We start from the raw sequence: 24415 nt of genomic DNA, 5'->3' as shown, positions 1-24415 counted from the left end.
TTCCCTTTCCGCAATATGTAGAAGAGTATGATGTTTTTTACCACACTTTTTGCAGTTCGTGTATCTACAATAGGCGACTGTGTAGCCGCTCCGCAAGCAATTGATGCATAATTTTCCCCTTTTGATGATGCCTAAGCGATCTCCAGGGGTTATTTCTAAAAGTTTCGGACAGCTTGAAACAAAATGTTCTCCTTTGCAAATTTTGCACGCAATTCGCGAATTGGTGGTTACGAAAGTTTGCCCTAAATGGCGTTGTTTTTCGCGTGAACGCGTTACTATTTGGGTTTGCTGATACGGGCGAGCAAAGCTATTGTCCCGTTCGTCTCCGCGCGCATGTTTATTTATAAATTCGACTAGCTGTCCAAATTGCGGCAACTCGTAATTTTCTAACGTGCGATCCCAAGCTCTGCGGGTATTCCTATCTAACTTGTTACTGATTAGAGAAACTAAAAATGTGCTCCAATGTTGCACAGGTTGTTCCAGAGCCTTCAGAGCGTTTACGTGCACTTCAGCTTGCTCGACTAACACGCGCAATCTGTCCGGGGAATCTACCTTAACGTCTTGTAATTCCAACAAAGACTTTAAATGTGCATACACAATTTGCCGACGTTTGTTGCAACGTTTTTGTAATAATTCCCAAGCAACTATATAATTCTCCTCTGATGCAGTCAACGAGGTGATCACCGACGCTATTTCTCCACGTAAGGCGTTTCTGAGTAAGTGGAATTTCTGTACGGCCGGTAGATCTTCGTTCTGGTGGACCAGCGAATCAAATGTATCGGGAAAGCTGTTCCATTCTAATGGGTTGCCGTCGAATGGCCTAATTTGAATTTGTGGCAGTAAAGAGCTAGCTTGTGTCACCTTTATAGTATTTGGAGATTCTGTTGAATTCCTAATTGCGAGATTGGGTCTATGCGTGTTTCTCAATGAATTTTTGCGTAAATTTATTGAATTCATGATGGTAGCGTGATGCTTCTCAAAGGCGTCTCTCTCCGCGTCATGATCTGAGGAAACATCTTCGCCTTCTATCTCAAATTGTGTGTCCTCATACGCACTAAGAAGCTGATCTAATCTAGTGGTGAGGGTTTCGAGCGAGTTGAGCGTTGAATCTTCCGTAGTTTCAACGCGCGCTCCTAAACGCGTTACTTGCGACTTAATGGTAGCACGCTTCCTTTTCAAGTTTTTCAAAACTTGTGATTCACTACTTTCAGATGCCATTTTAATGGAAGTAGAATACGACAGGAAGGAAATTGGGAGTGGAAGATGATTCGTTTACTCACTCAACGATGATTTCAGATTTCGTAGAAAGGAGCCTTGGTGTTGCTGTTCCGTCAACGAGGATGTCCGTATCTGAACGGCAGCTTCGTGGTCTCCAAAATATCCAAGATGCGTAGGTTGTAACGTGCTTGATGAAATCTCAACGATGATTTGAGATTCCGTAGGTTGCCACGTCAGCGTGCTTGGTGGAATCTTCCTCTAAAGATCACCAGTTGAAAACAGAGGCCGAATACCTGCTTGAGTAAACCCAAGGACTAAAGTTTCGTCGTTTGTCGTCAATAATAGCGACGAATTATGACGCTATATTTGTGGACTGTATAAAATAAAGAACCAGATTCTACCTGCTATTTTGTATTGAGCCCCTGACTACAGTACACCCTTGGTCAGGATGTCTTGATGCTACGGCTTCTATTATAACTCTGAAGCTCTATCAGAGAATACCCTCGCTCGTAGCAGACTACCATCCCTCCAACGCACCTACACTATTCGCCGATTGGTCCTGCCCGATTTTGGCAATAGCCAATCAGCTAGTCCGTTTCAAAGCAGATGGCCGCAAGGCCCCGGCAAAGACAGGAAAGTTCCTCCAGGCATGACCGTCATAAAACAATGTCAGGCTGACCCTTCGGAACCGTTCCTTCTTTATAACTAGTCCCGGCCATCGAGACCGAGAGAAACGATTTCCCAAAAAACCTGGTCTCGAAAAACAGCCGGTTATGCACGTCCGTGTCATAAAGACATTAGTGCTGTGCACTAACAACCATTTTGTCAGGAAGCATTCACGATCGGCACGTCTGTTATCGGATCTGTCTGCAAGCGGGACAGGCATCACGCTATTCAGAATCACGGAAGACTAAATTCGAGATTTTTTGGCTTATAAATTCATGTAGCGGGTGATCTGTTCGTACGGACACAGGTTTCCACGGTCTACAAATTATCGATCGAAAAACTCGATCGAAAACTTAATTTCACTTCGAAAAACTCGCTGTAAAATGTTGCTCGACAGACAAAATATTGATATTAACATTAGCTATAGGTTCTGTATTGTAAAAAATAGGTTGCAACTCGTATATATAAATAAATTGAATCGATTATATTAAAAATACCGCGACGCCGCAGGGTGCGCTAATTCATCTTCGCGATTTAAATCTTCGCGATTTTCAGGATTTACTGAAAAAACGCTCGCACGGCAACGTTTCGCAGATCCATGGGAATTCACGGCCGATCTTCTGGGATCCCGGACAAAGGGGAAAACGAGAGGAAGGGTTCGGTTTTCCGCGATCCCGCGGTAATAATATCCCGAACGGCGAAACGGTGAGCCGCGCGATCCATCATCAGCGATCAACTCCACGAATCAACGGGTGTCCCAGAAAAATCTGGACACCCGTGTTCGGCATTGCCTGGTTGCACGCGGGGGGTGGCCACTTGGCAACTAGCGTGCGCGTACATGCGCTCGGTTATGGTTGCCGGGGCGGTGGGTCGAATGATTTTGCGCGAGCACAGCTGCGATAACTTCGGAACGAATGGAAATGGGAAGAGCGTGGGGATCGAGGGGGAGGGGATCGAGAGGAGGAATGGTGTAATCAGTTTGATGAATAGTCGCCCGACGCAATTATTGTGGCCGAGATCGGGGCGATGCGATCGAAAGTAGCCGAACGGTAGTCGAGCCTTTTTACCGAAAAAACCGTTGCATTGGAGATCGTAGCATCGGGGATCCATTGTACCTCGCCGATGATTGGTCAGAGATGATCGCAGGAAAATTGTCTTTCTTCGAGTGGCCCTTGGAAAATTAGTTGCACAGGTGTTTCGCGCAAGTTGGCTCGGCAAATTACAGTATGTTCCCCCTAAATTTTCTTCAGTTTAAGGAAAATGGTCAATTTGGGAAGAGGAGATTTTTATGTAGTATATAATAATATTTATTATATATATTTATATATATTAAATATATATTCATATATATATTAAACGCATATTTTTATATATTAAACGTATATTTTTATATATTTATGTATGTTTATATAATATTATATTTATATATATACCGAATGTCAACAACTATAAAAATTGACCAAATTCAATTTCCCAAATTGACCATTTTTGTGCACAATCTGAGCGTTAATTACGGAGAATTTACTGTATTTTGACACGTGGAATTGTCGCAAGCTGGCTTCGAAAATCATTTCGATAGCCAGAATTGGCAAACAATTGAGTTAATAAGTTTCACAGTTTTGCAATTAGTTTTAGTTAACACTGAATTTATTACCGCCGGACAAATGGCCGTTTACACGTTTTTAATTTAATAATTGTCGAGGTCGTAAAGCTGCTTTCCTCAGAAATCGTTGGATTTATCGATCTACTCGGGCACACATTGTCGTAAAGAACTGTGAAAAATTTCGATAAATTCCATCCTGCAATTCTTACAAGGCTACACTTGTTAATCGCTTTTGGATCTCGGTGGGTTTTAACGTTAAATAATGGCAGAGTTGGAAAAAACGGTAGCGCATACTTGGCAGCGCAGAAGTTAATTTCCTGGCAGCGTGTAAGAAGACGAGGAAGCAAGAAAGGAGCCCAACATATTCGCATGGTTGATTTTCAATTTTATCCGCTTTTTCTTCCAGCATCGTCCGTTTTATCCCGCGTCGGTTTCTAAAACTTTTCATTTATTTCTAATCGTTCCTGTTACCTTCCGCGCGGCGAACGAAGCGCCCGAGCACTTCGATCGGCAACGTTTGAGCTGTCTGCGAACGCACGCAACGGCGATCGCGCGAATTGATTTCCTATAAATTCCTAATGGATTCGCGATCACGAGACATTCGAGAGAGTTCGATGAAACGTTAATGGACCCCATCAAGATTTTCCCGGCGAGCGTGACCGCCGAACGATGCCGGGAAACGAGTGCGGCCGTGCACGCTGCTAGCTGAAACGAAAACGAAATCGGGCGTCTGTAACGATTAACCGCGAGACATTATTGCTGCGAAACGTTGCCAACCTGGGCCTGTTTGCTCGTTGCGTGTTGAAAGGAAACGGTAAACGTACCCTCGGCCGTTTCACGTGCTGCGCTAACGACACGGTAATTGAATATTGTGAAAAATAAAGCCATCAGTCGAATATCGATAATTAGAAACAAGCCTATTCTTTGCCCGCTTTCACGTAGCACCGTTACGTCATTAAGAAATTTATATCTATATTGATCACCGCGCCCGCGGATTTTATGTGTTTACGAGAAAGATGATTATTCGTAACGCGAAACGGTAGAACGATCGAGAACGTTTAACAATGTCGATATATCCGCGAAAGAACGCGAGTTTTACGTCGCTTCTATTTTACAGCGACGGACACGGACAATTTATAATTTGCATACAGATCCGTTGATCACCGTGCCGGATAGTTCTGCGAGACTTTTAGAAAGAAGTTACTTCTGTCGCGCATCGTTGCGCGCCCGAGCGAAGATTTTTCGAGGTATTTAAAACGGACCGAAGCTATACCGGCAACTGAAATCAGTTCGAACGGAATCCGGAGAAGTTCACCGTCGGAATGTGGAAATCGATGATCCCTTTGCTGCGTGGTCGGATGCTCTCTTATCGAGCATTTCTAATAGCTACCTAGCGGAGGATTTCATTTATCTCGCTTCGAACACGTAAAAATCTATGATCCACGCGTCTCTTTGCGCTGTTCTCCGGCGTGTCCGTCCCAATAGACGACCGCGAAACGAACGGGCATTGATTTCGAAAAATAGTCTTCGGATCTCGGAAAATAGTCGAGTATTTTAACCAGTTAGCTGTGGTACCTGTTCGATTATTTCGTCGCGAGAATCAAGCGACGACGTGTATACAGTAATGTCTCTCTAATTGACGCACAGATCGTCCGCAAAAATGGACAATTTAGGGAGATGAGAGACGATTATTCGATCCTTGCGGTTCATTTTCATAGTCACGAATTGTCAAGAACTATACATTAATGTCTCAGTAATGTCTCAATAATGTCTCCCTTACTGACGCTCAGATTGTCCACTAAAATGGACAATTTGGGAAGAGGAGATGCGATTGTTCGAGCCCTGTGGCTCTTTTGTTATGGTTATCGATTATCAACAACTGTAAAAACGAGCTGCAAGGCTCGAACAATCGTATCTCCTCTTCCCAAATTGTCCATTTTAGTGGACAATCTGAGCGTCAGTAAGGGAGACATTACTGAGACATTACTGAGACATTACTGAGACATTACTGAGACATTAATGTATAGTTCTTGACAATTCGTAACTATAAAAACGAGCTGCAAGGCTCGAATAATGGTATCTCCTCTTCCCAAATTGTCCATTTTTGTGCACGATCTCAGCGTCAGTTAGGGAGACATTACTCGTCGAACGCAGAGTAAGCGTCGCTGTTAAAATATTGGATCAGAGACGGTTTTATTTGATAAAATTGACAATTTTATTACTGTTATTTACTTATTCGAACACAGCCAAGTGATGAAAAACACGCTAATCAAAAATCACAGAAAATGGAAAGACCGCGGTTCGGAAGACCCATTTGGAATTTAAAGTTAAAACGTTTCCAAGTGCAGAGGGTTAAACGCTTACGATTTCCAAGGAGCCGGGAGGCATCGTAGCGTGTTTCGCCTTTCTTTCAGAAAGCCTGGGGATGGTCCTGAAGGCAGCCGGCCACGATCTCCGCTTCGACAAACATCCAATCCGATAAATCGACTCGATCGATCGTGTTGCCGGCCGATGAAAAATCGGCTCGAGCGTCGAAAGAACGTCGATGCCAACCACTCGTAGAAATGAAAATGCTCGGGTAAACGGCGCGTCGGAGAGGGCCGCGAGGGGCGAGGGATGAGGTTTAACTGGGCAAACATGTGGTTAGGTGGCCGAGGTTGGCCCAGGTTATGATAGGTTCGCGTGGCTGGGCCACATTAGACAGATCCACGGATCGAGATCTGGAATCGTAGGAATCCCTCCCCGGTCGGATGATACTCGGTTATTAGGCGTTCGCCAGCCTTTCCTTTCCTTTTCCGCGGCCCGGACGAGGGACTCTCGCTCGACGACGTGCCGGCTAACCGATCCGGGCCCTCCGCCAGGCAACATCCTTTTTCAACCGGGTAATTCGCCCCGATTTTCTACGATTCCGCTGGTCGTTCGCCGAGAAAAATTGCGGGATGTCTGTTCTCGGGACGCTTTCTTTCCGGATCTGCGGCGGTCGTTTAGCTCGGAGTCAAATAGAGCGTGTCCGGTTCTCTACGGGGAAACCTCGGCCGCCGATTTCGATGGACCTTCGCACACGTGTTTAACACGTTACCCGTCCCCGTAGACCGTATTTGAGCGGCAGAGTTCTCTCAATGTTGGAACTGGCGAGCCCTAAATGCGACTAATGTATATTGTTTTATTGTTATAAAACAATATGGCAAGACTGGATTTATTTAAAAATCGTGCGATTTAATATTATAATATATGCTTCGATGGAGAAGTGTGCTTAAAAATTTTCTGATGAAATATTTTTATAATATCGGGAACTGCGAAAGAAAAAATCGGAAACCAGTGTCATTTCGACTGCGGAGTTAATTGTACCCTTAGCATTAGCCGTCTATAATTATACAAATTCAATAAGATTCAATACAAGTAAAAATGACGTTTCGTCGTTTTTGCGTCAAGGAGAAGCCTTAAGAAAACAAACGATTTATCGTTAATAACAAAAACCCAAGCCGCTCGCGCGTACTTTGTAACAAAATACTGCAGTTTTGAAACCGCCGAGGACAATTTATCCCCTTCGCAAAAGGTTAAAACTGATTTTTATTACGATCTATCGAGTAGGCCCCAAGCTTTGTTAAAATCTACTTAGCTTGTCAAAGTAAGAAAATATATTATTATTTTTAATTATTATTTATAATATTTGTTACTATATATATATATATATACACAGGGTGCTCCACAATTATTAGCTGAGGTCATTTGAAGTAACTTTTTCCTTTGCGAAAATGCAATCTGCGGCTTTGTTTACGAGTTATTAACGGAAAACACTGACCAATGAGAGGTGACGGCGCGAAGTTCGAAAGCCCGCAGCACGAGGCATTGACAGATGGTCGGGACGGACTCGAGCCGCGTTCGAAGTATTGAACAAATCACGAAGCGAGAACTTACCGGATTTTTTTTTACTACGTAACAGTGATATTTTTAAGTGTGATATTTTCTAGTGTGCAAGACATCTTGTGCGTAACATATGAAATTTTTAAGCAAGATGTACAGTGAAGATGTACAGTGTTGTTGCTGACCTTAACATAACCTTGACATGACCTTGATATGACCTTTTTTTTTTATTTTTATTTTACGCGGAGGAAATCTGCTCGCCAGACACCCCCGCCCCGCCCGGGGGAGCGGGGCGAGGGTAGTGTGGGGATTGACCCACTAAAACCTCCACGGCGACCTGAGGACGCTGTACCGATCGCTGGCGATTTAACGGGGGAGCCACGGGAACTCTTGAAGAACACTACCGCGGCTCCCCCTCGCCTGGCCGGCCATCAAGATGGTAACGATGGCCGGCCGCGTCCCGGGGGGAGATAAATCCTCCCCCCTAAAATCCATTTAAATTCGGCGGCGCGAGGGGTCGCACCCCGCACCGCCCCGACACGGCGACCGCGCGATAGGTGACCAGGGCCCCCGCCCTGATCACAGCGGCCGCCGGGGGGACGACGAGTATATTGGAGAAGGATCAAAGTTAACCCTCGCCTCCTTCAGGCGACTCGTCATCCCCCACTCCCAACAGTGGAGGTCCTCCTCTGTTGGCGGGCGGCGGGCAATGAAACCAGCATGTTCTGGTACACCCGCCGCCCGCCTACTCTCAGCTGCCCGGGGTTTCTCCGCGTGGGCGCGCACGCCGTCCCCGGGCACGTCGGGCGGGATCGGTTAGCTCCCGATCCCGCTCGGCAGCCTCCTTCCGTGACATAACCTCCTCGCAGAAAGAGTTTGCTGCCGCCCACTTCCCTGGGCTCTCCAGCATGGCCCCAACTAGGCTGGAGAGTGCGAGGTCGTGACCGACTTCCCGTTTTAGGACTCGGCGCAGCGCTGAAAAGGCGGGACATTCCTCCAGCGTGTGCTGCGCCGAGTCTTCCTCCGCGCCACAATGGTGGCACACCGTCGTCGCTTCCCGCCCGATGCGACACAGTTAGACACCGAAGCAGCCATGCCCGGTGAACACCTGCGTCGCTCGGTAGGAGAGCCCGCCATGCCGTCTCTCCCGCCACGAGGTGAAGTGCGGCAGGAGAGCCCCGGGGATGCGCTCGCCGGCGTGGGAGCAAAGCTCGGCACGCCATCTGGCGAGCGCTAGTGGCGCACGGCTGGCGATGCTAGTGCGCCTATAAACGTAGGCGCGCACCGCCGCCTGAAGCTCGAAGGGAAGTTCTCCCGCCAGAGCAAGCGCCGCCACGGTTGACGTGGTGCGGAAACCTCTTATGAGGCGGATGGCCATCCGCCTCTGCAGCCGGCGCAACAACAGCGTGCTGCGCCAGCTGCCCATCACGTACGGCGCCCATATTGGGGCACCGTATAAGGCCATAGACCGCACCACGCCCAGGTATAGGCGGCGCACCAAATATCCCGGTCCCCCGAGGTTGGGCAGCAGACGGCCCAAAGAGGCCGCCGCCTTTTCGACTCGGGGGACGAGACGGTCGAGATGCGCACCGAAGCTCCAGCGACTGTCCAGGATCAATCCGAGATATTTCAACTCGGACTTCACCTCGACGCAGGCTTCTCCAACCCGGATCCACGATCTGGCCGGTGGCCGAGACCGAGGCCGTTCGTGGAACCAGACAGCCTCGGCCTTCTCCGGGGCTATTTTCAGCCCCAGATCGCGGATCCTCGCGACGACGGCTGCCACCGCAACCTCTGCTCGTCGGATGGTCCTCTCGAAGGTACTCCCGACGGCGACCACCAACGTGTCGTCCGCGTAGCAGACGAGGGTGGCACCGTCGGGCAGGGAGGCCTTTTCCAAGACCGCGTTGTAACCCAGGTCCCACAGGAGCGGTCCTAAAACGGATCCCCGCGGGACCCCGCGGTCCACACTTCCCTCCGTATCATCCCGTACCGGCCCGGGTATTCAACCCACCTATCCCGCAGGTAGGCCCCGATCACGCGCCTCAGGTAGGGAGGCACCTGGTGATCGACGAGGGCCTCCCTAATGGCGGACCAGGGTAGGGTGTTGAACGCATTGACGATGTCAATGGACACCGCCAAGCACACCCCGCCCCTTGCTACGGCATTGTCCGAGAGGGACTTGAGACGGTCGATAGCGTCGACCGTCGATCGCCCCTCCCGGAAGCCAAACTGGCAGTCCGCCAGATCGGGGCCGTCGCGGGACAGGTGCCTGGAGAGGCGGGCAACAATGATCTTCTCGAAGATCTTGCCCGCCTCATCCAGGAGACAAATGGGCCGGTACGCGGAGGGAGAATCCCCTGGCCTCCCATCCTTCCTCAAGAGGACCATCCGACTTTCTCTCCATAGGTCGGGGAATGTCCCCGACCTCAGGAGCTCAGAGTAGAGGCTTCTCAGCCTCTCCCCCAGGACGCTCGTGGCGAGCAACAAGACCCGGCCGGGGATACCGTCCGGCCCCGGGGCGGTATTCTTGCCCCGGAGCCATTTGACGACCCCGGCCATCTCCTCCGGCACGACCTCAAGATCCGGGGACCACTCATGTTCCTCTGGCTCAGGGACGGGCCGGGACGCCTCCCCGCTAACGGGGAATAACGCGTCCACGACCCGCCCGAGCAGCCCCGGATCCAGGCTCTCCGTCACGGGGGGCGCCCAGGGACGCAATCGTCCCAATGCCATCTTGTATGGGCGCCCCCACGGATCTCGGTTCAGAGAACTGATGAGGTCGCGCAAGGCCTGGTCCTTCGCTCGCCTGATGGCCAGCTGCAGAGCGACCACCTTCTCTCTGTATAGCCCGTACAGCTGGACAGCCAGCACGTCGTCCGTACGTCGTCGTCGACGGTCGCGAGCGTACTGGCGTCACGCGCGGACGCACTCGGTGCGTAAATCCGCTATCGCGCGCGACCACCAGTACACCGCCTTCCTCGGGAAGACCCTGGCCCGGGGAATGGCGACGTCGCAAACCGACGTCATTGCGCCCCGGAACCAATGGGCCTCCCCATTCCCGTCGACTGGCCCGGCCGTTGTTGCTGGCCAGGCCACGACGTGGGCTGCCGCCATCAGAGCGTCCTGGTCGAGGCGCTTCAGCGCCCACCGCGGTTGAGGCGAACCCTCATCGGCGGGGCGACGTCGGGGTGTCGGTGGTGGGGCGGCGGAGAGGCTGAGAACTATGTATCTGTGGTCAAACAGCGTCTCGACCTCTTCCGCCACCCTCCACCCCGTAATACGGCGCGCGGCCGAGGGCGTTGCCCACGAAAGGTCAACGATAGACCCCCCGTTATGCCGCACGCACGTATGGACCGAGCCCGTGTTCAGGAGGCGGAGCTCCAGTTCCGCCGCCCTGGTCTCCAAAGTCCAACCCCGCCTCCACGCGGCGGAGACCGGGCAACGCAAGTCTGTATTTGCGGCACCCGCTCTGCCTAGTCCCATCCTTCCCTATCATAGATTCCTCCCCATTACGGTTTTGTGGAGCTGAACGGCCGCGGTGCTTGCGTGAGGTGCTTGACACCCGCTACCGTAGCTGGCGAAGCTCTGCCACGCCAACCGCAACTTGCTTATCCACCCTAGACGGGCACCAACCATGGGCAGCCGCCTAGAACACTACCAACGAACAAAGAATAGCTGTCACTCGCCAACCTAGCACGCTGCATAATCATTGCTGTCGTGCGGAAAAGGGGGTGATTACATGTGGCAGAGTGCCGTCGCTGCGGAGGGCAGTGGCGGGCACCCGCCGCCGCGGTCGAGCGGCGAAGCAAAACCCTCCTAATAACCTTTACACACAGTTGGAGTAGGTAGCACGGCCTACCCAACTCAAAATAAACTTGAACACTCCTTACACGGACACGGAGTTAAGACTGCGTCTTCCGTACTCAGCCTAATGAACAATGAGCGAAGGTGGCGATTTACCCACGTTCGGACCCCTCGTAGGTGTTCCGTCGGGGGGTAGGTAGCCCATCGTTGTGTATGCCAACATTGGCGAGGAAACATATCAGCGCCACTTTCGTGGTGGCCGGATTCACAATAAACAGTCCCGCCGCCCAATCCAGCACCTCCCGGCCCCTCGAGTCAGTCCCGGGGGAACCCCAAGCCGTGGACTTGGCATCGAAGTCCCCCAGGACCAGCACCGGACGGGGATGGCAGCGGGAGACGCATCTCCCTACCCCGTCCAGATACTGCTCAAACTCCTCGAGGGACCTCCTCGGAGGTGCGTATATCGCCACAACCGCCACAATCGCCACAACTGCCTTGGCCATCGTGGTTTTCCTCCCTTTATTATTTATCCTGGCAGACGACCTTTGGCCGCCTCCCTTGCCTCGCCTCGCACTGGTAGGACATGCCCGGCTGCCGAGGCGGTGACCAGACGGCTTGCCCGCGCCCGTACAAAGCGGACAATTGGGCGTGGCCGTACAGGCTGCTACCTTATGGTCCCGACTGCCGCATCTATAACAGCAGTCGGACCTATCCTTGGCAGAAGTGCACCGCTGACTGGTGTGACCAACACCAAGGCAACGGTAACACTGCAGAGCCCGGGCACTCAGGGCCTCCACGGCTGCCTGTGTCCAGCCGACGGTTATCCGGCCCGCGACAGCAACCTTGCGAGCGGCCGCGGCAGGACATCGGACCCAGAGGGTGCCCAATCCCGAGGGGGGAGACCGGATTTCGCCGGTATTGATGTCCCCTTCGCTGCACCCGCCCACGCGGGCAACAGCCGCAGCGACCTCCGCCGGCGTGGTCGAATCGACCAGGCCGCGCACCCTAAGGTCGACATTTTTGACCGAGCGCGCGACCTTTACGCCGGTTCCCGCCAGCGCTTCCGCCACTTTTGTGGCGAGGACGGTGGCCTTGGCGGCCCCATCGGTGCCAGGGACCTCCAAAATTATCCCCCCAGTCACCGCCCTTCGCGACCTCAGCGAGACGATGCCAATTTCTGCCAGGTCCACCTTGGACCTGGCAGTGGCCATCGCCTGAGCGTAGGTCATCTCCACGCCAGACGGAACCGTTATGGTAACCGCTGCTGTGCGTGGCGGACGTGGAGGCCATGAAGAGACAAATTGTGCTCGTAAAAAGTAATCGCATCTGTAAAAATAATAGCAACCGTTAAAATAATTGCACGCGTAGAATTAATTGCAATCGCGAAAATAGCTGCGACTGTAAATGTAATCGCGACTGTGTAAATTCCCTTGCTCGAAGATGGAATGCCGCGGCGAAATTAGAATGATAATCTCAGATATCGTCGAACGGAAGCGTAGAACGGTGCATTATCGAAGGCCGATGCACGGGAGGATTTTCCGGGAGTATCGGAAAGAAGCGGCGAATCGAAGCAGAAATCGTCGTCGGAAATTCGAGATTTCATGGGGAAACTTTCCGGCTTACCTGCGCGCTCTTCGGGAACATGTGTTTCATGTTTTTACGACTAGAGAGATCGTTTCCCGGGATTGCCCGGGATTCCCGTGCTGGGTGCTCGACGGGCGCAGTACCCGAGGACCCATTTAATGTTGGGTCATCGGAGTTCAAGTGTCTCGTTCGCTCGCCAGGAGCGAGATCGCCGCGAGTTATCCGGCCCAGGACGAGATTACACGAATATTGCTTAATTCGCGACTGTTGATCTGGAACGTGAACAGGATGCACTTTGCCGGCGCTTCGTTCTCCCGGAGTATCGTTCGTTCGAGGAAGCTAGTTGCAACGTTAATGAAACAGTATTGGCATGCTTGTTAAACCAGCTTTTAATTCCACGGCTGCATATGGACGCGGGAGATAATCTGTTGCCTGCGTCGCTACGTTAAAAATCGTAATTACTATGTTTGCACTGCGCACGAACTATCGCATAAATTGGTTCAATAACATTACGCTATTCGATTGTATGTTATATAATTGAATGCCTGCTCGGCCGATACTTTTATTCCAACAAAACCGTATAATCTTCTACGTTCCTAGAATCGTGCTTAGAAGACCGTAATTAATCTATTATCGTTATTATTATTATTATTATTATTATTATTATTATTATTATTATTATTATTATCATTGTTGTTATTTATTAATTAAAAGGGTAAAATACCATTTGGATTACGGAACTCTCGGGAGACGACGAGACGGTGTCTAATTCCTCGCATTTCACCGTTCCAAATTTCTGCATCGCTCGCCCCGACGATCCGGCCGCCTCGTTCCGCAACAAATAGCTTCATTCCGCGCGAACGAATGAATCCGCCGACGTGTACACGACTCGAAAGTTCCGAGCGGACTCTTGTCTTGTCGCGGACATTGTGGGCCGATCGCAATGACCGAACAAGAAGAAAAAACGGGCCGGAGGGGAGGGGGGAGGAGGAGAAAAATTATCGACAATCCGAAATGAAACGAGGAGCGAGTAAAGTGGACCGTGCACACGAACAAATCGTTTAATCGAAGTCGGTGCCCGATCGAGGTAATGACGGCCATAAACTGCAGCAACAGAAAGGCGCGAGGAACAGAGAAAGCCCAAGCGTCAAAACCGTTTCACAAACTGAGTTTCATGAAACTGATTCCTGCTTCATGAGCCCGTTCTGCCACGCGCTACGTTACTAGACCAGGGGAAAGTGGCGTGCGGGGAAGTCGTGAGCGGCGCGGCAGTTGCAGCAAGAACGCTCGTCGAATACTGTAAATATCTCAACAATAATAAAGAAATGGACATTTCTACAACCGAAGCCCCCCAGCTTAGACTTTTCTGAATAGAAATATCCCACTCCCGAACTGCTCACTCGAATATTGGCACGTCCATCTTACTTGATACGAACAGTTGTCACGAAGATATTCTGCCGCGCGCTAGGTTACTCGTTTTACATTGTATACGTGACGGTCAGGGCACGATGTACATCAAAAGGTACCGGCGATGATGTATCGCGGCATCTAATATATACAGATTACGTCACCGTCGCTGCCCGCTGACGGAGCCGATATCAACTGAAGATATCTTACTAAGTAAACTATAGATTAATTTTTGTTCGAGGCTAAAATTTCAACACGCCCCCTCAAAAATTAAACAAGAAAGAAATACTTGATTTATATGTAACAAAAAATATGTATGTCTAATATTCTTATATTTATTAACTAGATATGATATACCTTCTCTCTTCTGGGGAAATACAATATGGTCCAACATTTGTTGCTGAGGGTCAAGGGAAACCCAGAAAAACCTGACCAGACCATTTACTTCTTATAATAATTGAGCAAAAAAAAAAATTATATTATTGTACGGCCATTTCAACTCTCATTTGGATGAACTTCTGTCTTGGAAGTGGCTTGGTCAGCATATCTGCCAATTGGTGACCTGTTGGAATATATCGTCCTCCTTGTTCTCCTCGTCCTCGTCGCCCTCCTCCTCCTCATCGTCCTCCTCGTCTTCCTCGTCCCCGTCGTCCTCCTCGTCCTCCTCGTCCTCTTAGTCCTTCTCCCTCATGCTCATTTCGGTTTCCCCTTTTTCGGGGGCCATATTTTTCTCCTGTTTTTTTTTCAGTTCTCTCTGTAACGTGAAAGTATCTATTACTATTATAATTCATTATTATACGCCGAAAGTATTTTTCATTTATTATTTTACATTTACTTATGTTGGCAGCAACTAAATCCACCCTCGAGGGTTTTGTCATCCCCCGAGCCAATTTAGCCAGAACTGTCTTCATACTCGCCTGTAACGTAGACGTAGAATTAGAAGTACATACATTATGAATAAGCATTTCATCGCACACTAAGTGTGCAACCCGACATTGCGTGGGTACGCTCGAGCGAATCTAATGACTCGCGAGCTAAGATCTTTTTGAAAATTCCTTCGCTGAAATAATCAGCGAAGGCGCACGCTAAGTGTGCGACCCGACATTGCGTGGTTACGCTCGAGCGAATCTGATGACTCGCGAGCTAAGATCTTTTTGAAAATTCCTTCGCTGAAATAATCAGCGAAGGCGCACGCTAAGTGTGCGACCCGACATTGCGTGGGTACGCTCGAGCGAATCTGATGACTCGCGAGCTAAGATCTTTTTGAAAATTCCTTCGCTGAAATAATCAGCGAAGGCGCACGCTAAGTGTGCGACCCGACATTGCGTGGGTTCGCTTGAGGTTTTTTTATTAGTTCTGTGCTAATCACAATTGGTTTTTCGTACTCCGTTTCTGTGGCCTCTCGGATGCTCATGTTCCTAATGTAGCGGCTGTCCAATATTTCGGGCAACATACAATGGACGTAGAATCGCGACAATTTCGATTTCATTTCATTATGCCAAAATGTGTCGTCTTTGCTTACTTTTATGGTTTTCATACCCTTTGGTGTCCACAAACAAAACAGACAATATTGTCGACCTGTTATGTGCAGTTGTCCCTGCACTTGGTAAAAATAGTGATGGGTTCTGCGTAATGCAGTACCTGCATCATCTTCAAATATTCTTCGTACTGGTTGAATATTTTTTATCGCTTCTTCTGGCGAGAACTTTTCTGCCGTCTTCGGGCATTTAATTTCCACGATACCGTCATCGTCAATTATGCCGTTCGGAGTTGCCCCCAAAAATGGTATCTCTGCATCAATGAAGAGACCGCATTTGCGGATTTCCACGTCTTCCTCCTTCGCAAGTTGTTCGCGGGCAATATTCTCACACTGCCGACCATATTCAATGGCAGGCAGCTGCAATATGTTTGGATACAGCAGTGACTTTACCAAATTTCCACACTTAGTTGTTTTCTTTCGCCGACACACTTTGCCAAAGTTCGACGCTGTAAGTAATTTGGATCGGTATGTATGCCACTCGTGGCTTTTATTTTGTTCTACCGTATCCCTCTCTATTTTCTTTCTATTCGTTTGCCAGTCCTGCAGCATCTCCATGTGCCTTTCTTTTTCAAAGTTCAATAGATGTTGCTCCATATCCGGTTTCTCTGCGCTAACTCCATAATCCGGGTCCGTTGTTGAACAAAACGGGTTTCTCACCTTCTTCGGAGAATTTCTGTTCCTTTCCTTTGCTTTTTCATTACTACCTTTCCTTCTTTCTTCTAATTCTTCTATCAATTTCGGCGGCCTCGCATCCTTGCCCTCTATTAGCTTCGATATCAGTTTTTGCGTGTTGTGCTGTACAACAGCAGCTGCACATCTCGCAGAATATGACCCTCTCTGGCCCCAATTTATCCTTTTCCCACCGGTATATTTTGCAATGATTGCATTGAGGCTCTCAACTGGATTGTTTGTAGTCTTATGTAATAAACTTTCAGCATGAGCCATCAATGGACGGAAGATCTCATGCATCCGGTCATATATGCCGATTTGCTTGAGATGCGGTACCAAGTTGTCTTCTCCCGTGTTTTCTGGGCGGTCGCAGAAATATCCTAGTCTTCGACACTCCTTGTGCTCTCCGAAAACGTGGCTAGGAATATTTAGTATGTCCGTTTGCAAATTTTTTATTTTTTGTTGGGTCGGAAGATTTTCCTTCGATCTGTAATCTGCAGCCTTCACAACATCCGTGCGCAGTCTACGAATATTATTTTCCACGGCTTTTCGATAAATTCCAGGTGGAGTCTTCTTTACAACATCTTTAATTTTGTTGCAAAAATTGCGCAATAAATGGTTCGTGCACTCAATCTTTTTAACACGAACCATCTCTGCCTTGTATGGATCACAATCCAAAATCCTTTTATACACGCTGCTGTCGCCATCGGCGATCAAGATATTATATATCAGACCTCTTTTTTGTATGCTGATCTGGAAACCCTCAGCAATTGCAGCACTCTCCATTCTCGTGGACGTCTCATTTCGTCCCCAGTTCTTGAAGCACCTATGTTCTCTGGGGCTTTCCTTCCTCTTCGAAGCGTTGCGGCAAATCAAACACACTTTATTTTTCACACCTGCAAATAACACTTTTTTTGTGTGGTATCCCGCTATTGCACCAATACCGGACAAGGAGTCATACCTTCCAGTATGGAACGATCTCTTCATCCAGCTGCCGTCAGCCACGACGGGGATGAAAGGGATACCGGAAACTGAAACGTCGCCTCTTCGGACGGCTAATTGTTTCTCCTCTTCTGCCGCTGCTAGCATTTCTGCTTCAGCAAGACTTAACAAATCTGCAACAATGTCGTCATGACGTCTTCGATATTCCATCCTTGATATGTATGGAATGTTCATTGTTGCAAACATTTCTTCCATCTTTGCGTAACCACCTCCAGAAGTGATTGTAGCGAGGGCCGCAGTATAATGCAAGTCCATTGTTTTGTTGTCTGCCGTTTGACTGTGCACTTCCGCTTCATATTGGCACATCTTGCACTTCAGAGTTATCGTTGCTATGAATCCAGAGCGCTTCATCCCGATCACTTGCAAATGTTGCGTGGTGCATTCGAACGTTGCCGAGTGGTACCCTATCAGTAGTACCTGCTCCACCACGAACCGGAAATCCGTTATGGTTAATCCTTCATCGATGATTGGCTGTGCACATGATTGCTCTTGCGTTCCTGGCTCGATGATGAAATGGGGCATTTCTTGACTTACCTCCGCTGCTTCGATCTTCTCGGTGCGCATCTTCCTTGCCGCTGCAGCTTGTTGAGTTCTATAAATGCAAAATATACAAACAAAAATAAAGGTTTTCAAATGAGTACTATACCGTTCGATCTAAATAGATTGATATTATTAATTAAATAATGTGAGCCAGTCACTGTGCCGTTGCAACCATTTCGAATCATAACCTGGACAATGTTTTCATTACAATTCTATAATGTGGGATTAATTTATAATAGAGTTGAATATAATTTTTATTTTGATTTCGGTTCGAGAGATATGAAATTATCTAATTGAATAATTGAATTTGATTTCTAATATACAGTTTCGGGGTAATTTTCTTAGAAGTAAATAATTGGGTTATAGTTAATTAGTACTACGATTGTAATAATATAATTTATTTTATTTAGGTTTATTTGATTGAATTATATTGAACTGTTAATTATGAATTAATTTGCTTTGTTGGAGTGAGAATATATATATATTATTTTAATTGCGGCTAAAAAATTGGCTACAAAATATTTGTCGTACATACAATTTATGAATTCATCTAAAAATTTAAATAGTTTTTATACGAGTGAAAAGTAGAGATTAATTTTTAATATTACAGGGGGTAGGAACGCTAGTCGCTGGGTCGTGGAGTCTATGCGACCCTGGTTCATGCCCCGGGCGTCGGCTGACCCTTCGGAAATTCCGGGTTTATGGGACCTTATGGCTATCAAGGTTTACGGCTTGTTTACGATGAGCCAAAAAACAGGAAAAAGGAAAAGATAGACATTACATAGTGAATCGTGTTAGTCGAATGCTATCAAGGTTTACGTGGAGTCTTTGCGACCGGGTTTACGACACGGACGTGACCATAAAGGAAGGGATATCTCGATGTCAGTGCTTTCGATGATACAGAAATTTACGTGAAATATAAATGACGTATAAATGACACTAAAATCAGCTGCTTCGACCCGTTGATTTTGTTTTGCAACTTCATTCTAATGATTGAATATGGACTACAGCATATGTCAATATCAAAAAAATCCGAGAAATGGAAGTACAAAAGCGAGAAAGCGAAAAAATGTATTTCCAGCAGTAATGAGAACTTTTGCTCTTATCATATCGAAACATATTACCGAAATCGTAGTAACGAAACAAAATGCTCACTTACCTCTCCTTCATAATTTTTCTTTTGCTGTATCTTGGTGTGGTCAAGGTCAGTTTTTTCGATGCACCCCCCTTCATACGTCTAAGCAATTGGGAAGAAACCACATCCTCCCAATTCATTGAATTCACAACCTTTGGCATCGTTTCGCTACACTTTTGAAATTGTTAAATTTATCTGTTTCTATTGTTTACAATGAAATGCAGTAGAATAATGCCGAATAGAGTAGAATATAAAAGTAGAGTCAAAAAGAGTAGAATTGAATAAAATAAAATAGAATGAAGTAGAATGAAATAGAATGAAATAGAAAAAATCTAAAACTATAAGAAATAAAAATCGCGCGCTTTGCACTCCTAGACCGTATCACTTGGAGAACAAATCACGACTGAACGCGACGTTAAAACGCAGAGAACAGTTGAATGGGAGTCACGTTACGATACTACTAATACATGTAGCTTTATCGTCTACGAAAGTGTAAACAAATCATTTTCGAACTGCAAACAGCGGTAGCGGGAAATTCGAAATAGGGAAAGCAACCGTTGTGTGGGATCATGATTTGGACCAGGGTATGCTTGCGATGCTACCATTGGACATTGCCATTGGCAGACAACCAATGATACTATTTGAACCATTGGCAGACAACCAATGATACTATTTGAACCATTGGCAGACAACCAATGATACTATTTGAACCATTGGCAGACAACCAATGATACTATTTGAACCATTGGCGCATCATGTAGTCCCATTTTGAAAATCCCCCCACCACAAACACGGCTCCGAGACCGACACTGGGCCTAACTTCGAACTGCGAAGGGTCGCAGTTTCATTCAACGTTGAACTCTTGGAGGAGTAAGGAACCACGAAGAAATAAGTACATACATAGTAAGTACATACTAATATATAAACTATGTATGTGGCATTAGAATTTCAAAGTTTTGAAACGTTTGTGTACCACGAGCCACTTTCGCGCTCTTCAGATTTTGGGTTGAGAAAAGCCAGGGCATATACATGTAGTATATTTTTCGTTGAATATAAGTTAAAATATTAGTTATGTAATCGAAGGAGTGCGATCGCGCTCTTTGGCGTTTTTCGATCATGTTTTTTTAGAACCATCTGGTATGCAAACGATTCAATTGATTTTATTTCGAATTTATAACGCGATAAAATTTAGTATTGTGGAAATTTGTTCTAGTAATTGTGTAGCAATTTATTTTAATAATATTATTTTTTTTGCAGAAATATGGAAAGAGAAGTAGAAGAAAGAATGGAGGGACTCCAATTGGAGGAGGAGGACACACTCGCCGCAGCAGCCGCGGCGCCTGCAGCAGCGGCGAACACCGCCGCAGCATCGGCGGACACCTCCGCCGCAGAGTCCCTGGACTCAATACTGGCGCGGCAGCGAGAAATCGCTGCAGCGTATGAGTCAGGGAGGGCTGTAAGTATATGCAATATATGTGTAAGAAACAGAATGTATATTTATAATATATATACTTCTAATTCTGCTGTTATGTTACAGTCACAATGGAGGAATATTCTCGGGCAGCTGGCCAGAGGGCTGGCGAGGCCTAACCTGCCAAACCTGGTGGCAGCAAATGTAAGTAAATGAAACATACTTTTACATATAATATAATATAATATTATGTATAATGACAAATAATAATAATAATATATACTTATATGTTGCAGAGAGAGCTGAAGAAGCTTTTAAAGCTAAATATATATGGCCTCCCGAAGAGGGGGGAAAAAAGAAAAGCTAGTGGAGGAAGAGGAGGACGAGGAGGGCGGAGGAGGACGAGGAGGGGGGACCTCAAAATATATATTAAATTTTTATTAAAAGGATCGTTTTCACCATATCTGCTGTTTATCTTATTTACGAATTACTCCATCGCCATCACTTTTTCCTGATTTCCTATAACACTGTCCGACAAAATCAAATTTTTTTTCTGGGTTCCTATGGTCACTATGAAATTCTTGTAGAGCTTCACTCCCTGTACAAGAATCCGAAAACCGAATTGTTCCATCACCCTCAGTTTTTTAAAGAAATGAACTTTTGTAAAAACCCAAAATTTTCGATACAAATGAGGTATTGCATGAAAAGTACACACGTGGGATATTTCGTACATATACCTTCTTTCATATAAAAGTAATAATAAAACTTTTAAGGAAAAGATTTAATATCATATTCATTTAAGAAATAATCCAAGTCATAATTCTAATAGATGTTATAAAATATAAAATATATAAAATTCTGATTCGTCTGGTACTGCTACTGAGAGACACATTCGTTCTTCAGGCCACCTGTGCCGCTGTAGGAAGCGTACGCTTTTGATGTTTCTGTTCCTGTGTGAAGCAAGGTGACATTCCGACGTCTCCGACGCCTAATCTAATCGCACCGGATATGCTCTTATAAACACTTACATGTATAAAAACGCGCGGACCTCCGAATAAAGCAGTCATTGACCAGTTCGATTCTAACTAAGCCACACCTTGTTCATGTCATTAAAAATCTTCATTATTCGCTCCGTGTTCTAAGCGTTACTTTGGTATTTTCTACGGAAATACTTAATTACTTTCGTTCAGACAAGATCTTTTGTGAACTGTTGATGTAATAATTCTAAATTTCGCGATTATTTGAATTTATAACCTTCTTCATACTATAAAGAGTAGTATGAAGAGTATAAAGAAGCATACGTAATTTCTTCAAGACCTGATACGGTCCCGTGACACCTGCATGAACAGTTGGAATCTTTGCCGAGTGCCGAGTGATACAACTTAAAATCTCTGGCTTTATTTTGTTTCAATAATGAAAAGACAAATGAGAGAGTTAGTTCTTAGTGAGTCATATGGCAGTGAAAAAAAGAACTGTTACGATATTCACACAAATTCGGATAGCAGCGATGAGGAAGAGATCGGATTGCCCAGAAGGAGAAACATAAATAAAATTGCATCGTCAGATCGTTTACGAGAATTGGTCTTGGAAGAAGAAAGAAATGTTGATGATACTGAGGAAGCTACAATTCAACATAGTGAATGGAATGAACATATTGGAAAAGGTAAATTGTATGATATGGTATGATTAGCGATGTTGAATTGGTAAATAAAATAATACCAAATAATAATTTATGCAAAGGAAAACAACTTTACCCTCGGACAAAAATTAATCTATAGTTTACTTAGGATTGAGATTCCAAAATATCAGATTACGTTTCCGCCGGTTCCGTCAGCTCGCACCGACGGTGACGTAACCTGTATATCAAAGATACCGCCATATACCATCGCCGGTGTCGTTAGAACACATCGTGCTCTGACCATTAGTGATCCCAGTACTATCGCCCAGCGCGCGGCAGAATATCTTCGTGACAACTGTTCGTATCAAGTAAGATGGACGTGCCAATATTCGAGTGAGCAGTTCGGGAGTGGGATATTTCGATTCAGAAAAGTCTAAGCTGGGGGACTTCGGTTGTAGAAATGTCCATTTTTTTATTATTGTTGAGATATTTACAGTATTCGACGAGCGTTCTTGCTGCAACTGCCGCGCCGCTCACGACTTCCCCGCACGCCACCTTCCCCTGGTCAAGTAACCTAGCGCGCGGCAGAATATCTTCGTGACAACTGTTCGTATCAAGTAAGATGGACGTGCCAATATTCGAGTGAGCAGTTCGGGAGTGGGATATTTCGATTCAGAAAAGTCTAAGCTGGGGGGCTTCGGTTGTAGAAATGTCCATTTCTTTATTATTGTTGAGATATTTACAGTATTCGACGAGCGTTCTTGCTGCAACTGCCGCGCCGCTCACGACTTCCCCGCACGCTACTTTCCCCTGGTCTAGTAACGTAGCGCGCGGCAGAACGGGCTCATGAAGCAGGAATCAGTTTCATGAAACTCAGTTTGTGAAACGGTTTTGACGACATGGCAACATTGCGGCGAGGAATGAAATGTGGCAACCATGTTTAGTCGTCTTTTGATTCAAAATATTTTGGATGGAAGTGTAAAACTATGTAATTTGTCGATCTGTATTATCGACTGTAAGTAACTATAGTTACCGGCAAGCTCGCTGTGGTGCATCTTTTGCTTGGAAGAGAACTGTGACGCTAGTAGTGAAGAATGTCGGAAGCTCGAGATGGTGTTTCCGATACACAATTCACATCAAGTAATCGTGTGTCTTAATTAACTAAGTAATCTACTGAAAATACACTCCACTGCCTTTGTACATGCCTTATCTCGGGGTCTTCGGATGCGAATTTTCGATTCGAGCTCTATATCTCTCGATATTTACGAAAAACTGTTAGCGGCGGCCATCTTGTGTCGTCTTTTTCGTGAATTGTCACCACTCTGGCCGAATATTGCAAATATCTCCACAATAACTGCAAAACGGATATTTCTACATCCGAAGAACCCCAGTTTAGTCTTTTGGGAATCTAAATTTTCCACTTACGAACTGCACATTTCGATATTAAAGCGTCAGATTTACTTGATAGAAACCTCTAAAACTAATATACGTATATGGCTTTTCTTCTATGTGTGGGTCGTCATAGTGTGCGAAATCCCGGCCCCTTAAAGCCGTGCTTTCCGAGCCAGAATCGATGGGAAAACAATGGGCCGACAGGTGCTAAAGTGTCTGACAAATGTTCCACGCGTGTCCCCTGCTTCGGGGACAACGCGTCGCGGTGGGCCCGCCGGAATCCTAGCTGGAAAAAGTAACACATTTTCACAGGTTAGCATATCTGTCGGATTTCAATTTGCTCGCACCTCCCTCACACGTCGAGACTATTCATAATATCCACGCTAAAGTTAACACTGCACTTTGAACATTCATGTATGTTCGCATAAATAAATGTCTGCGATCTATCGATCAGGTTTCGAACTTGTTCGACGTTCTTCGAACGGTTCGCAAGAAATCGCGACAGATCGTTTCATGTTTCCACGTCGTCGAAACTAATCTCTGTGTTCTTCGACGTTCGTAAATATTGAATGGCTGCTTTATAATGCATCGTTACGGCGTACAGAACACATTCGAGGCGAACATAACGCGAACGATTCGCCGAGGTAGGTCATAGAGGAGGCGCACTTCGACGTGGCGTGGCGTGGCGTGGCCTGGCCTGGCGTGTCGATTACTATTATTCTAAACAAAAGGGGCGCGTATAGGGCGCGAGGAAAATCGATTTCGCCGAGGTTTCCGTGATCGTTCGCTAGCAGGCGACGTTTAGGAGACATTAGCAGGCATCGGCGAGCCGGTTTCCAGGTCCCGGTCCATCTAATTACGGCCCGGAGACGGGAGCGTCGAATAAGCGTTCGCGGCACGTGAAAACGGCACGTAATAGTTTCAGGGCCGTGATCCGCCGAGATTCTGTCCCGATTATC

The 24415-nt window shown here is 46.8% G+C and overlaps 2 protein-coding genes across 2 annotated transcripts; one reads left to right on the top strand and one right to left on the bottom strand.

The window, feature by feature from the left end:
• Positions 1-1272: 1272 nt before the first annotated feature.
• Positions 1273-19196, bottom strand: LOC143259837 (uncharacterized). The gene is made up of 6 exons (XM_076523563.1): positions 19060-19196; positions 17320-17952; positions 17093-17111; positions 16347-16484; positions 14712-14819; positions 1273-1476 (listed from the first exon to the last, which is right to left on the bottom strand). Exons 1-6 carry the CDS (start codon positions 19194-19196, stop codon positions 1273-1275), a joined length of 1239 nt encoding a protein of 412 aa, XP_076379678.1.
• Positions 19197-19277: 81 nt separating this feature from the next.
• On the top strand, positions 19278-21368 carry LOC143259836 (uncharacterized). Its single transcript, XM_076523562.1, has 5 exons — positions 19278-19938; positions 20293-20491; positions 20573-20650; positions 20743-20837; positions 21350-21368. Exons 2-5 carry the CDS (start codon positions 20297-20299, stop codon positions 21366-21368), a joined length of 387 nt encoding a protein of 128 aa, XP_076379677.1. The 5' UTR covers positions 19278-19938; positions 20293-20296.
• Positions 21369-24415: the final 3047 nt, after the last annotated feature.

This window comes from Megalopta genalis, chromosome 7 (genome assembly GCF_051020955.1).
Source record: "Megalopta genalis isolate 19385.01 chromosome 7, iyMegGena1_principal, whole genome shotgun sequence".
In the NCBI taxonomy this organism is placed as follows: Eukaryota; Metazoa; Arthropoda; class Insecta; order Hymenoptera; family Halictidae; genus Megalopta; species Megalopta genalis.
The sequence above is the reverse complement of the archived record's forward strand: the minus strand, read 5'-3'. Positions and strand labels throughout refer to the sequence as shown.